The 13,623-nt window shown below is 38.0% G+C and overlaps 1 protein-coding gene across 2 annotated transcripts in view; it reads left to right on the top strand.

The window, feature by feature from the left end:
- Window positions 1-6,777, top strand: part of LOC121314136 (phosphatidylinositol 5-phosphate 4-kinase type-2 alpha) — a 69,624-nt gene extending 62,847 nt beyond the window's left edge. For both annotated transcript variants that reach the window (XM_041247090.1, XM_041247091.1), the window contains 4 exons: window positions 527-640; window positions 2,093-2,336; window positions 3,101-3,204; window positions 4,262-6,777. In XM_041247090.1, the coding sequence (XP_041103024.1) occupies window positions 527-640; window positions 2,093-2,336; window positions 3,101-3,204; window positions 4,262-4,342 (543 nt within the window). In that variant the 3' untranslated portion in view covers window positions 4,343-6,777. The remainder of the gene's footprint in view (window positions 1-526; window positions 641-2,092; window positions 2,337-3,100; window positions 3,205-4,261) is intronic.
- The last annotated feature ends 6,846 nt before the right edge of the window (window positions 6,778-13,623 follow it).

A 13,623-nucleotide genomic window follows, 5' to 3' on the forward strand; every position in this document is an offset into this window, starting at 1 on the left:
TACAGATTGCATTATCTAGAAACACTAGAGACATCGATAAAATGAATTTGTGAAAGAATTGTGTTAGTTTCCTTTTAGTATTTGTTCATACAATTGCGTTTTGTGGTTATCGGTGAAGCATCAATACCACAGCAAGAAAATGTTCACCCAAATACAAATGAATGAAATACATAAAAAAAGACACATGTTGACACCTGGTGTCCAAAGAGCCATTCATTTTGTGTGTTATCCTTTGTAAGTGGCAGTAATGTTTTCATTATTCACCAGTAAGTGAGTTAGGGTCCTTTCAGTTTTGTTGTATTTTGACAGCCTGTTCCAAGTCTGAATGTTCCCCTTCATCATCCACTTACTGTAAATAATCTCCTGCATTGCCAGAGGGGGCTCATGAGTGCCCCCTCTGGCCTGTAAATGATTTGCAGCTGCTTTGGTGTACTTTTGTTTCGTGTTCCCCGGACAACAGGAAAAACACATTTAAGAAGGGATTGTAAGCTTCAAGTATTTGTTTGTTTGTTTGTTTGTTTGTTAGGCCAAAGAACTGCCGACCTACAAGGACAACGACTTCATCAACGACGGTCAAAAGATTTACATTGATGAAAACAACAAAAAGATGTTGCTTGAAAAATTAAAAAAAGACGTGGAGGTAACGTGGCTTAGCTTGCTGCTTTCCCTTTTTGCTGAGTTTCATCTGTTTGATTTCTGTGGAGACTGTGTGTTAATATCTTTCAGTTTTTTATAGTGCGGGATAAAACATTTGTGTTTGTTTTATTTTTAGTTTATTTGCTTAATGATTCATTGAGCCTTAAAGAGTAAGAATCATGGTTCTGAAAAATATAGTGTTATACATCCCCACATGTTGCTAGAACTGTTTAAATAGTATACCTGTAATTTTCTTTTCATTGTTAACGTCCTGACAACTTTTTACACTTAAAAACAGATGCATTATCTGGCACATGTCCCTTGTAGGGAGAGTCTTTGATTTTTTGATGTTTGTAGCTCTGTGGCCAGTTTAACCGTCCTCAAGAGAAGCCTAGCACAGCGTGGGGTCTCACCTCTAGTTTGCTGCACTACTGAATGCTTTATTTTCAGAAGTACTAACACAATTGTTACAACAGGTTTCATCACGTGCCAGTAGTGTGCTTGGGACCGAGTAGTTAAAGAAACTACATACCCTATATTTGCAGGGTCCTCTATCTACTCTTAAACGTGTTGCACAGCTAGCTGTTTGAGTTGTTGCACCTCAAGCCACCACTGTTTGTGTGTAGTCAAGATATAGAAACGTCTACAACTCTGGAAAATGCAGCCGTAAAGTGAGGTGTCTCAATCCACAGACTGCATTCCAGTGGACTAGAAAGGGATAAAACATGTAATGAGGAACGAACAGCTTGGATATCCAGGCAGCTTGACCCAGTTCCGCCTCTGATTCACTGTGTGACCTCGGCCAAGTCACTGCTGACCCGACCTTCAGCTGTACCCTGGATAGAAGCAACATCTTAGGAAGTGAGATTTGCCTGATGTTCAGTTTGGCTATGGTGGGAACAATCACTTTGTGAATAAATAGTGGAGAATGCTGCAGGTTTCCAGACCTTGATCCTGTGCTGAGTTAGTTTTACTTAAGCCAGTGCAGAGCTGATAAGCAAGCTTAGCCGAAGAATTGACAAGACAGGCTGTAGCCACTCTAATGAGCCCTGAGAGGGAGTCAGACCCTGTTTATCAAACTGCAGGGTGACCTTTGCATCTTTTAATGTTGCCATAGGTTTGAGACATTGTGAGTTTTTATTTTTCTTTTAATCCACTTAATAGCTGATCTTGAACTTATTCCACTACTGCAGAATCTGCAATTGTGGCCTACACAGAAAACACTGTTACTGCCCGAGTGTCATTTTCAATCACGCAGTTATATAAAAACAACAAAAAAAAGCCCTCCCACAGCCACCGCTGTGTGGAATGGTGAAAGTAGCAGGACTTCAGATGTGTTCCAGTTGACCTCTTTAACCTGCTATTTCTGAAAAGGACATGCAGCTGCTATCTATAGCATTCCATTTCCCTACCCTGCTCTGTGCTGCATACTTCAGCCCTGTGTGTGTGTGTATAGTTCCTGGCCCAGCTGAAGCTCATGGACTACAGCCTCCTGGTTGGCATTCACGACGTAGAGAGGGCGGAGCAGGAGGAGATGGAGTGCGAGGAGAATGAGGGCGAGGAGGACGTGGAGAGCGACGGCACCCACCCCGTGGGCACGCCCCCCGACAGTCCGGGAAACACACTGAACAGCAACAGAGCCCTGCCCCCCGGGGAGTTTGACCCAGCTATCGACGTCTACGCCATAAAGAGTCATGACAGTAAGTCATGCAAAAGTACTCATTAGGAACTGGTCTTGTCGTACTGTCCTGGGTGAAATTATTATCGGATTCGGCTAGCCGCAAGCTATAGGGTCAGTCGCCACGTCCAACGGAAAATTTAAAAAAGAAATAATAATAATTGCTTTATAGTTATGCAACGTTACTTATTTTGTCAGAATCAGAACTTTTAATTTCATTTAACTGCTGTAAAGAAAACATTTTATTCTAAATGTATTACATCTGTCACATAGATCCTTGTTGTTATAGACTTTTAATGTATTTATTTTTTTTTTTTACACAGCAGTTAATAAACCAAAAATGTTACATAGCAAAGGATGTTTAGAGTTTAAACATTTGATGCTAAAATCTTTTTTAACCATTGTCAAAGATATCCATGTCAAATATGGAGCTCAGCTGTATTATTTATAAAGTACTATTGACTTATTTTCCATTTAAGTGTAGCATTTTAATGAATGGATGGCTTCTCATAATGTTTTTTATATATTTGGTTACAAACCATTCCAGATATGTTAAAGTATTTTTATGTAACAGTATTTAGATATGCCACTGTTGAGATAAATTGAATAGCCTCCTTGGTAAGTTGTTACCAATGCTTTTAAATGGACATGTAGGTAAAGAGGCAAAAGAAACGTAGACGTTCAAAGTGCTTTCCGTGTGAGAAACCTCATGAACAGCCCTTTGTTAGCTCATTGAGATTTGAGGAAAGTGATGTGCGTCACTAAATGCCTGTGTGTGTTTCACAGACGCTCCAAGAAAGGAAGTGTACTTCATGGCAATAATTGATATCCTTACACATTACGATGCAAAAAAGAAAGCTGCCCACGCTGCCAAAACTGTCAAACACGGGGTAAGTAGGAGATATCACTCCAGTGGTTGGATTATACCTTCTAATTTTCTGTGTTTTACCTCGACTTTTCTCCTCTCCTTTAAAAAATCAACTGATACCTGTTAAGGCATTCCTGTATCTTAGTAACAATTGAGAAGCGCATTTATAGTAAAATTGATTTAATGTCCTGTTTTTTTTTTTTTCTGTGAAAAAACTACATTTGTCTGGACTAGTGTGTCCATCTTAAAATACTTTATTTTTCATTATAGCTTGAGTAAAGATCAATCGCTTATTAACATGTTGCAATCTCATTTGTATGTTCTGCTTGTAAATTAAAAATCAGTGTTACTATTAACATGTTTCTCAGAGTGCGATTTTAGATAAACGGATGGCTTAACAGGTATCAATTGAATTATTATAAAAGTTGTGGTAAAACAGAAAAGCAGAAGCCCTAGTTATACCACATTCAACTAGAGGCATCCCTTTTAAAGGTTTCCCACAGTAAAAGCACAGCAAAGTGTAATAAAGCACAGTGAAAACATGGTAAAGCATAGGTAAGCATTGTAAAGATTAGTGGGATATGTAACGCATATTAATAAATGTGGCAAACCAGAGTAAACTATGGTAAATGTGTAGTATAACCACAGCAAAGGCTTGGTAAAACTGCCAAAAATACATAGCAAAAATACTGTTGTAAACTTTCAAGGGATAGCATTCCCCTCCATTCTGTTTTACACAGTTTCTATGGGGGTGCTTTTTTTAAAAACCTTGTTTGGTTAATTCTGTACAAAACCAGGTGTAGCATGCATTAAAGCACACAGAGCTAACAAAATAATAATAAAAAATCTCAGCTCGTATGAATTACTGTCAAATTGTAGGTTTAATGTGCAGAAATATCCCAGCGCTAAATGTTTTAGACTTTTAGGCTCCCAAAAGACGCGATGCCATTGTGGCATCAGTCGCTGCTTTTTCAGCTATGGGTATTTAAAAACATTTTGTGCAACTGAACGCATAAAACTGCTGTCATTAACAGTGCTTTGTAATGTGAGAAATGAGGGCTGTGATTGTGTTTCCACAGGCTGGTGCGGAGATCTCCACTGTTAACCCGGAGCAGTACTCAAAGCGCTTGTATGACTTTATTACCAACATTCTGACATAGCCTGTCACCATGACAAAGAACAGATACAGGGAGTGGGACCAGCGTGGGACTTGATGGAGTGCTCGTCTTCCACTCCAAGCAGCAGCAGCAGCAGCTCTGTACTTGTTTACAGTATAGGGACCCACATGGGGAATTAGCTTTAAACTGCTTCCTGATACACACAGTGTACTCTTTGCTATTGCTGAACTTTTTTTTTTTTTTGCAAATAAATAAAATAAAATATTGATCAGCTTTACTCAGAAAGAAAATCAATCAATATCGGTACTTCTAGAGGTGGAGCAGAAGAAGATGCTTAAGAGGCTGCATGTTAATCTTTGACGAACCCTGGGTATTGGAAACTGTGGATCGGTTTATTGTCTTTATCGGGTGCATCGCAGTGCTCATGCAGCTCATGCCACGGATGCCGTTCTCTTCCTCTGCACGCTGGCGCTCCTCATTACTTTTATTGCATACCATATTCCTCTTATTCTTCAAGAGGCTACTGCCATAACACTGCTCTCCATTTAAAACTTTGTCCTTGTTTGTTATTTTAGTTTTTAGTTTTTTGCAAGATGCAATATGTTAAATGGCTTATTTGACTTGTGTTTGCAGCTTGCTACTTAATTTGGTTGTTTTTTTTTTTTTTTTTTTTTAACTGTTACACTGTTAGAGATGTGTTCATAAAACTTAGCCAGGACTTTTTTTATGATCTAAACCGGGGGTTCACATATCAGGTCCTGGGGGTTCAGAATCTTCTGGGTTTTGGAGGTATCATTTAAATAACTGCTTAACACCAGAAATGACGTTAAATTTAGGTTACAGGTGGAACAAAGACAGGAAGGGCTCTGGACCTCGCAGATGGGAATTGTGTCACCCTGATTGGATCAGCGGCTGATCTGAATACTGGGTCCTTGGTACCCGTGTAGATGTCTGTGTTTTAGCAATGTGCTCGATATTTAGCAGTTTTCTATTACACACTGGGGTCTCTAATGATTTAACAGCAGCCGTGCTATAATGTGTAAAGACGGCCTTTAGTGGACCTCATTTCACTCCATTTGCGTTGTCTTTAATCATAAGGGGTCAATCCTCCCCCTCGTGGTGAATCCAGTTATTAATATAGTCAGAGGGTGGCCTGTTTAAATGTCGCTGTAAAGACCATTCAGAAGGACTCTGCTGACCGTTATGAATACAGTCCTTATTCTTTATACTGTAACGATGTGATGCATAGTTTTGGGCAGCAGGTAAGTTTCTTTTGCAAAACAGGAGTGTAGTTTACCCACATAGAAAGGTAAATCCATACACAGGATCTGCATTTTAACATGTTATGCATTCCATTCATTAGTTTAGAAAGAAATGGATAGTACCAAACATTTATTTGTAAACACTTTAAATGGATTCCTACTATTTAAAAACAAAAGTAATGTTTTTGGATCATAATTAAAACAACGAAGCATGCAGCATATTAAATATATTAAAACATAAAATCGGAAGCATTGCAAAAACAAGAAAGTTGCCTAAAACTACGACTTATTTCTTTACTGTCAGAAACTTGTATAATTGTATAGCATTGCATTTCATTTTCTTTCTTTTTTACAGAATATTACTGAACATTCTTGATACTGTATACACTGTGCAACAGCTGTGCCTTTTTAATTTTTTTTTTTTTTTTTTTTTTTTAACATTTTGTATTGTTTTAGTCTTTGTTTTTTTCTTCTCTTTTGGGGGGGGGGGGGGGGGGGGATTCTCCAAGCAATCTCAGAGTGTGTGAATGCCTTGTTTTCCCCAGTAATTTAATGTCAGTGCAGTTAAGACTACATCTACACTTAATGTATGTAGTGATTACTTGGGGCATGCATAATAATTACATAACGTGAGCAGCAACAAACCACAGCATCTTCAGTGACCAAAGGCAAGCTCATCCTCGTGGCTGTGTAATGCATTAACACTGTGTTGTTACTCTTGATGTAGTAATGTTAACAACAGCAGAATGGAAATGTACAGTAAATGTATTTTATGTATTTAAAAAAAAAAGAAAACCATAACAACCAATTGATAGTGTTATGATTATTTTTTCGTAACTGTTGTGCCCTTTCATGTCACATTTTCTGTAGTGTACTGTGGTATGGAAATAGTAAAAGGCTGAAAGATTTGTAAGGTTAAAGGGGAGGGACCGTACCTGGCATGTGTATTTGAAATGCTTTTAGCAGCTCAGAAATGCACGATGTTATTGTCTGCAGCATTCTGTGTCATTCGTTATTGTGAATAATCTGTTTGTTAAGGGTGAGACTGCCTCATCAAGTATGTGCTAGTGCTCAGCCTCACTCCATCCACAGGCATTGCTTTATAAAGTAAAGCACCCGTCAGCTCAACCTGGTGTCTGGATTCTGGAGTTGTACAAAGAATGCCCTGTGAACCTTATCACAACATCATATTAAAATGAAGACTTGTACAGTAAATATGTCTTTTATGCGTACCTGTATTATAAACTACTTGTTCTTTTGTCAAGCTGATCTGTCGTAATTAGTTTCTGCTTTGTTTTAAGGGGCGTTTTAAAAATGTTACGATAGATAATAAAACGTGACCTCTGCTTTTACCAACTTTTAGATTCTCAGATTTTAAGGTATTCTTTCAAAATCTTCAGGAGCATCGACACTGAAAGCATTTATATGGCAATGCTTTGAACACAGGTGTTTTTTTTTTGTTTTTTTTTAGTTAACCTGGAGTCGTTCTCCATTTGTAAAGTTTGCTTGTATTACAGTCATGAATCTGCTCTTCCAGTCTTGTAAAGCAGATTCAGAATTAACTTCTCCCATCAGCAATGATGGCTCCTTCAACGCTGCAAACGTTCACATGTTTAATGATGGAGTTGTCCATTTCGTTGAGTAGTGGGATGTCCCATCTGTGTTACTGTGCATCTAAGAATATGGTCCCTAACATGCATTTCAAGAGGTACCATGACCTAATCTATGTGCTCATAATTCAACCTAATTTTTAACTTGTTGCATCAGGTTGTTTAACAATTGCTCAAAATATCCCATTTAATAATGTGGTCAACACTTTCCTGTGTTGAATTCAGGGAACAGATACTCTTTTTGATGGTTCTATGAAGTTGAATGACACAGAAAATAGCATTGCTATACTGCTGTGTCTGGAGAGCAAAAACATTTATAATGTAAAAATAAAAAATAAAAAGCTACTACGGCCACCTTGTTCTTGAGGATAACCATGGTTACCGATTAATCTTTGCCAGTTCATACCCTTCTACAGCCATTATGAAGATCACGGTATCTGTTAAATTCAAATCAGTACAGCAAAGGAAGGGGGGTCGTGTTCACTTGTACTGAGCCCCGTGTTTCTAGACCACACTGAATTAATTCAGAGCGTCCATCTTCTTAGCAGTCCCAGAAGGTTCAACTTCTTTGAAAAGTGATCGTGTGGAATTACTTTTCTTTTGTTTGGCAGAAAATCTATTCGACAAACACTAACATAAATCTTAACAAATGATTTGTAATCACCTGTATTCTGCCTAATGTGTTGCCCTTGCTTACAGCTGAATATAGGTTTACTGAAAACACGGCATACATATACAGTGACTGTGTATGTGGCTTATTTTTTGAGTTCGGGGGCATTCAGTGCCGGCCTTGACCTCCGAAAAAACTGATGCGGTGTGAAGAGTGTGTTTGTCTTTTCCTTTGGTTCTTGGTCTTCTGTATTAAATACATATTTGCGAGTCTACCTGGTTTTAGAAGATCGTACAGATTGAACATCCATACTATAAAAAACAGACCTACTCACTCCAATGATTACTCTGTATTAGACTTTCTAAAATGCAGGTCATACAATTCTTGAAGTAAATTGTTCCACAGTAAATAAATTCGAGTTCAACCTGCAACTGACTCAATGTAATTTAGTTACAAAATGAGATGTGGTTTTAACTCCTTACATAGGCAGAATTTTAGGAAACAGATGTTATAGCAAACTTGTATTTTCATGTCATCTGGCTCTGCGTTTGCATGCTTTACTTTCACCAGCCAGCTGCTGCTTCCCCAAACCAGACTGATCAATGTAAAACTTGAAAATTTAGAACATAGTTTACCTTAGCAATGTGACCAGCTATCATTTTTCAAAACTGATCAACATAGCGAATGAAGGAGCATAAGAGGCAATATTTCTGAAGTTATTGTTTTTGAATACAAAATAAATAACAATCACACAGGTGTGATAAAACAGCAGGCAGAGATGCTGCTTTCTGGTTGGTCAAGCAGACGTTCTACCCGTTAAATAATTGCACCACATCACCATGGCAATGACACAAAATATTGAAAGTGAAATATGAATCTGCTAACAGGTACACAAAGACAAAAAGGAGATGGCTAAGCTGAAGAAATCGTGGACTCCATGCACCCTTACCATTACAATAAAGCAGGTACTGCACCTGATGAGTTTTCAATAAAAGCAGATGTCTGGGAAAAGATATGCAAGAATAACATTCAAGGAAAAAAACTAATCATAAAACCCCATATTTAATCAAAGAGATCATGGAATGATGTATGAAGACTTTAATAGTCCACTATGACCTGTACTTTCCTTACAAAAATACATATTGAAAATGCCTGAAAATACACATGCTTTATTTACACCCACTAAGTCTGTCATAAATCACCTCACTGAAGCCAATGGGTGGAAATGACCTTGGTTCAATGATGTCAAAGCAGTGGAATTATCAAATACATTCAATCAGAACCATGGGAAAGTTGGCTTGAAGTTCGATAATCATTTGATATTGCACATTTCATCTGCCTTTCTCAAAATAACTTTCATGTGAAGCTGACCAGTTGTGAATATTTTCACAATCTTTGCTTTACCTGTGAAGCCTATACATAATCTGTGAAAATCAACAGACTGTCCTATATATGCATCTATCAAACTGGGATGAAAGAGCAAGCTTGAAATTAGCAATCAAATCACCTAAACTTTTCAAACCAGTTTCAATATGAAGCTGACCATGTGGCTCAATATAAACCATGACGTTGAAAAGCTAGTGAAAGCCAACACCAATACCAATGCAGCCTATAGTCTGCCCATCAGCCTTTCAGTAAAACAGTTAGACATCTTGGAGACATCCAAGTAGTCCCTTCACACCAGAGTTTTCTTGTGGTAGTGTATGACCTGTTTTCAAAGTGTCCAGTTCCTAATTTGTAATGTTAATTCATATAATGTTACTATTCTAAAATAAAGATATTGCCTTATTCCCTACTAACTGCTTTGACCTTTAACCTGTATTCCTGAAAGCCTGTGCCATGTTGCTTTCTCCCTTTTGTACATATATATATATATATATATATATATATATATATATATATATATATATATATATATATATATATATATATATATATATATATATATATATATATATATATATATATATATATATATATATATGTGTGTGTGTGTGTGTACATCAATTCAATATACAGTGCAGTGGAAAAGTATTTGCCCCCTGTCTGATTTTCTGCATTTTTGCATATTTTGTATGTTATCAGATCTTCAACCAAAATCTAATATTAGATAAAAGGAACTCTGAGTGAACATATAACACAAAATTTTGATACTTATTTCATTAATTTATTTATTAAAGAAAGTTATGCAACACCCAATGCCCCCGTGTGAAAAAGTAATCGCCCCCTTAGACTCAATAACTGGTTACTCCACCTTTAGCACCAATAACTGCAACCAAACGCTTCCTTTAGTTATTGATCAGTCTTTCACAGCACTGTGGAGGAATTTTGGCCCACTCCTTCATGCAGAACTGCTTCAACTCAGTGACATTTGTGGGTTTTCGAGCATAGACTGCTCGTTTCAGGTCCTGCCGCAACATCTCAATAGGGTTTAGGTCTGGACTTTCACTAGGCCATTAGAAAACTTTAAATTTATTTTTCTTCTACCATTCTGATGTAGACTTGCTTGTGTGTTTCGGATCATTGTCTTGCTGCATGATCCAGATGCGCTTCAGTTTCAGCTCATGGACGGATGGCCTGACATTCTCCTGTAGAATTCTTTGATACAGAGCAGACTTCATGGTTACTTCAATGATGGCAAGTTGTCCAGGTCCTGATGCAACAAAGCATCCCCAAATCATAACACTACTGCCACCATACATGACCGTATGAGGATCTTACTGTGGAATGCAGGATTTTGTTTTTGTCAGACATAACGGGGCCCATGTTGGCCAAAAAGTTCCACTTCTGACTCATCTGTCCATAGAACATTGTTCCAGAACTCTTGAGGATCACTCAGGTGAGACAAGCATTCATGTTCTTCTTAGTGGGCAGTGGTTTCTGCCTTGCTACTCTGCCACGAATCCCATTTTTGCCCAGTGTCTTTCTGATGATGGTGTCATGAACACTGACCTTAGCCAAGGTGAGGGAGGCCTGCAGATTCCTGGATGTTGTTCTAGGGTTCTTTGTGACTTCCTGGATGATTTTACTTCTGGGGAGACTCACTAATGTCCCAAACTTTCTCCATTTGGACAATATGGCTCTGACTGTGGTTTGGTGGAGCCCCGAGCCTTACAAATAGCTTTGTAACCCTTTCCAGACTGATAGGCATCAACAACTTTTTTCCGGAGATCTTCAGGAATTTCTTTTGATCGTGGCATGATGTGCCTGTAGAACCTGTGTGCTGACAACTTCATTCTGATGGTAAGGGCCAAAGTTAGTCAGATTTATATTGGGCAGGGCTGGACCAAATCAGGCCTGATTGTTAACCATAGTATTCATACAGCTGATCCTAATTATCCCTTTATTGGGTTGAATTAATTAGGGGGTGGGGGGTGGGGGGGTGCAATAACTTTTTCATACCTGAAGATTGCATGTTTGATTACCTTGCACACCAAACAAATGAAAGAAGCACCAAACTTTGGTGTCATGTTTTCTCTCAGACTCCCGCTATATACAATTACAACCCACAAAAAGATCTGACCAAATTCAATGTGAACAATGTGCAAAAATGCAGAAAATCAGACAGGGGGCAAATACTTTTTCACGGCACTGTATGTCACTTGAAAAATATATACATTCATTATATGCACCACACATACAGTACCGGCACAAAGTATGGCAACAACTGATGATTTACAGCAAGACTAGAGGAGGGGATTGTATTTTTCATTTTCCTCAGTCAGACCCCTTACTTACTAAATACATTGGTATCTCTGAATAGATAACCGTCTCTTCTTTAAATGAGCAAGACATCTCACAAGTAAAATGGTACCCTGCAATGTTCTTTTGTTTTTTTAGGAAAGCACAACTAGGGATGGGGAGTCTGACAGACAACCAGACAGACAGACAGACAGACATGCATACATATTCCCCACTCTAATTTTAAGGCCCATGTGACACTGTCTTCAGAACATTTTTGTGAATGTTCATTAATTGCTTCCAAAGTTCTATAGAACTGTTAGCCACTGCTCACTTCCACAGTTGGGAATTAAAAAATAATAATAATAGTGTGTTTATGGGTATATTCCCAATCTATTGTAAAATACTGAATAGCAGCAATCAGTGTTTTAATTGTAACATTTTGCAATTTGATTTGAAGTCAAGATTTGACACAATTTACATTTTCAAAATACAAGCATTTGTGTTGGAGCACCTGCATAATTATTCAAATATTATTCTGCTAGTGAAAACGTGATGTGTGATATTATATGGCTACTTGAAAGGGGAGTATTCCAATGATACTAGAGGGTGTCAGCTAGACCTGGAAATGGTATATTGTCACAGTAAGAGTGTACTATTGATTGAGAGGAACGATAGTTCCTCACGCCAAGTTATCAGCAAGAACTGCCAGACTCTACAGACTACAACAGGGATAGTTAACGTGTTTTCAGGGTATTGACGCAGCAAAAGTAAATCAGCCAAAAGCACCATTTCACTTTTAATGTGTAGTTCCCAACATTCTTACGTGAAATGTAGAAAGAGAAATACGTCGTCAAAGTAAGATAAAAATGTCCTCCTCCTTTTGTTGCAGATTTTTGCAGACCCCAGGCACTTTTATCCACGCATATGCATTTAATGACAATGAACTTGTTTTGTTAACATGGAAATATACTAGGGAATGCATTTATCTTGACGTCTGTATCATTTATATTAAATTATTTATTTCTGTTTTAAAATGGAACATTTGCCTGCAAAAATATCTTTTTTTAACTTTGAAATTTAAAAAATATATCGTAACAACCCGGAAATTGCTTTGTTCCAGGACTTGTTGTCTGTTCAGTTTGTCTCATCTGTTTTTTATATGTTACCTGTATTGTAAGGGGAACTGGTCATGCCATTACTTAGCATTGGAAGGGGAAGTATGTGAATGAATGGGGAATGAGTGTTGTTGTTTGTGGAGGTTGCAGAGCATGGATGTGACTGGTTGTTGAGCTGGACAGCGACGGGAAATGACAGGAGGTTATATAATAAAAGGGGGTGCATGAGCCTGGGGACTGGAGACAGTCCAGCGTTGAACTTGAATGAGAAACTACGGGTGTGACTGAGCGAGTGTGTGAGCTGTGACCAGGGAGAATATGCAGTGACAGTGCTAAGACTAAAACGTAGTGTTATTATTCTGGTGCCGTGGGCCAGAATCCTATGTAATTTTTCAAATAAAACAAACATTTTGAGAATTGAACACAGTCTCCCCGAGTAGGCCTACTACTTGCTAAACATGAAAACGTTACACTATACTAAATACTATCTTAACCCTTTCAACAGACTAGGCTACTATTTACATTTTCCCTATCTAAACGGCGGTATATTGCTACAATATAGGTTGAACAATTTTGCTATTCCCGTAATGTGTGTGTGTGTTATTATCCATGATTTCTGAAACAAAAACACATTGGAAATATGAAAAAACATCAAGTTATCAAACGTGCCCAACCATTTGAAGTGGCGATATCAAAAACACGAGCCAAGTTTCAAGAAACCACTGGGGCAACCTTGCCCAGCACCAAGCAAATAGGCACAACTGTAAAAGTGATAGTGGTTAAGGTTGCCCCAATTGTTTCTACAAACTTGGCTTGTGTTTTTCAGGCACAACAAAAGTGGATCAAACTTACATCAAATACACGAGCCAAGTTAGCGGCTTGTGTTTTTGTTATCTCCACTTTAAATGGTTTTTGATAAATTGCTGTTTTCCAATGTGTTATTGTTTCAGATTATTACATATTTTCATTGACCTTCCAAGTCTTTTAGGGTTTAGGGCTAAGGCTAGGGTTAGGGTTAGGGCTAGGGTCAGTGCTAGGATTA

This window comes from Polyodon spathula, chromosome 4, assembly GCF_017654505.1.
Source record: "Polyodon spathula isolate WHYD16114869_AA chromosome 4, ASM1765450v1, whole genome shotgun sequence".
Lineage (NCBI taxonomy): Eukaryota > Metazoa > Chordata > Actinopteri > Acipenseriformes > Polyodontidae > Polyodon > Polyodon spathula.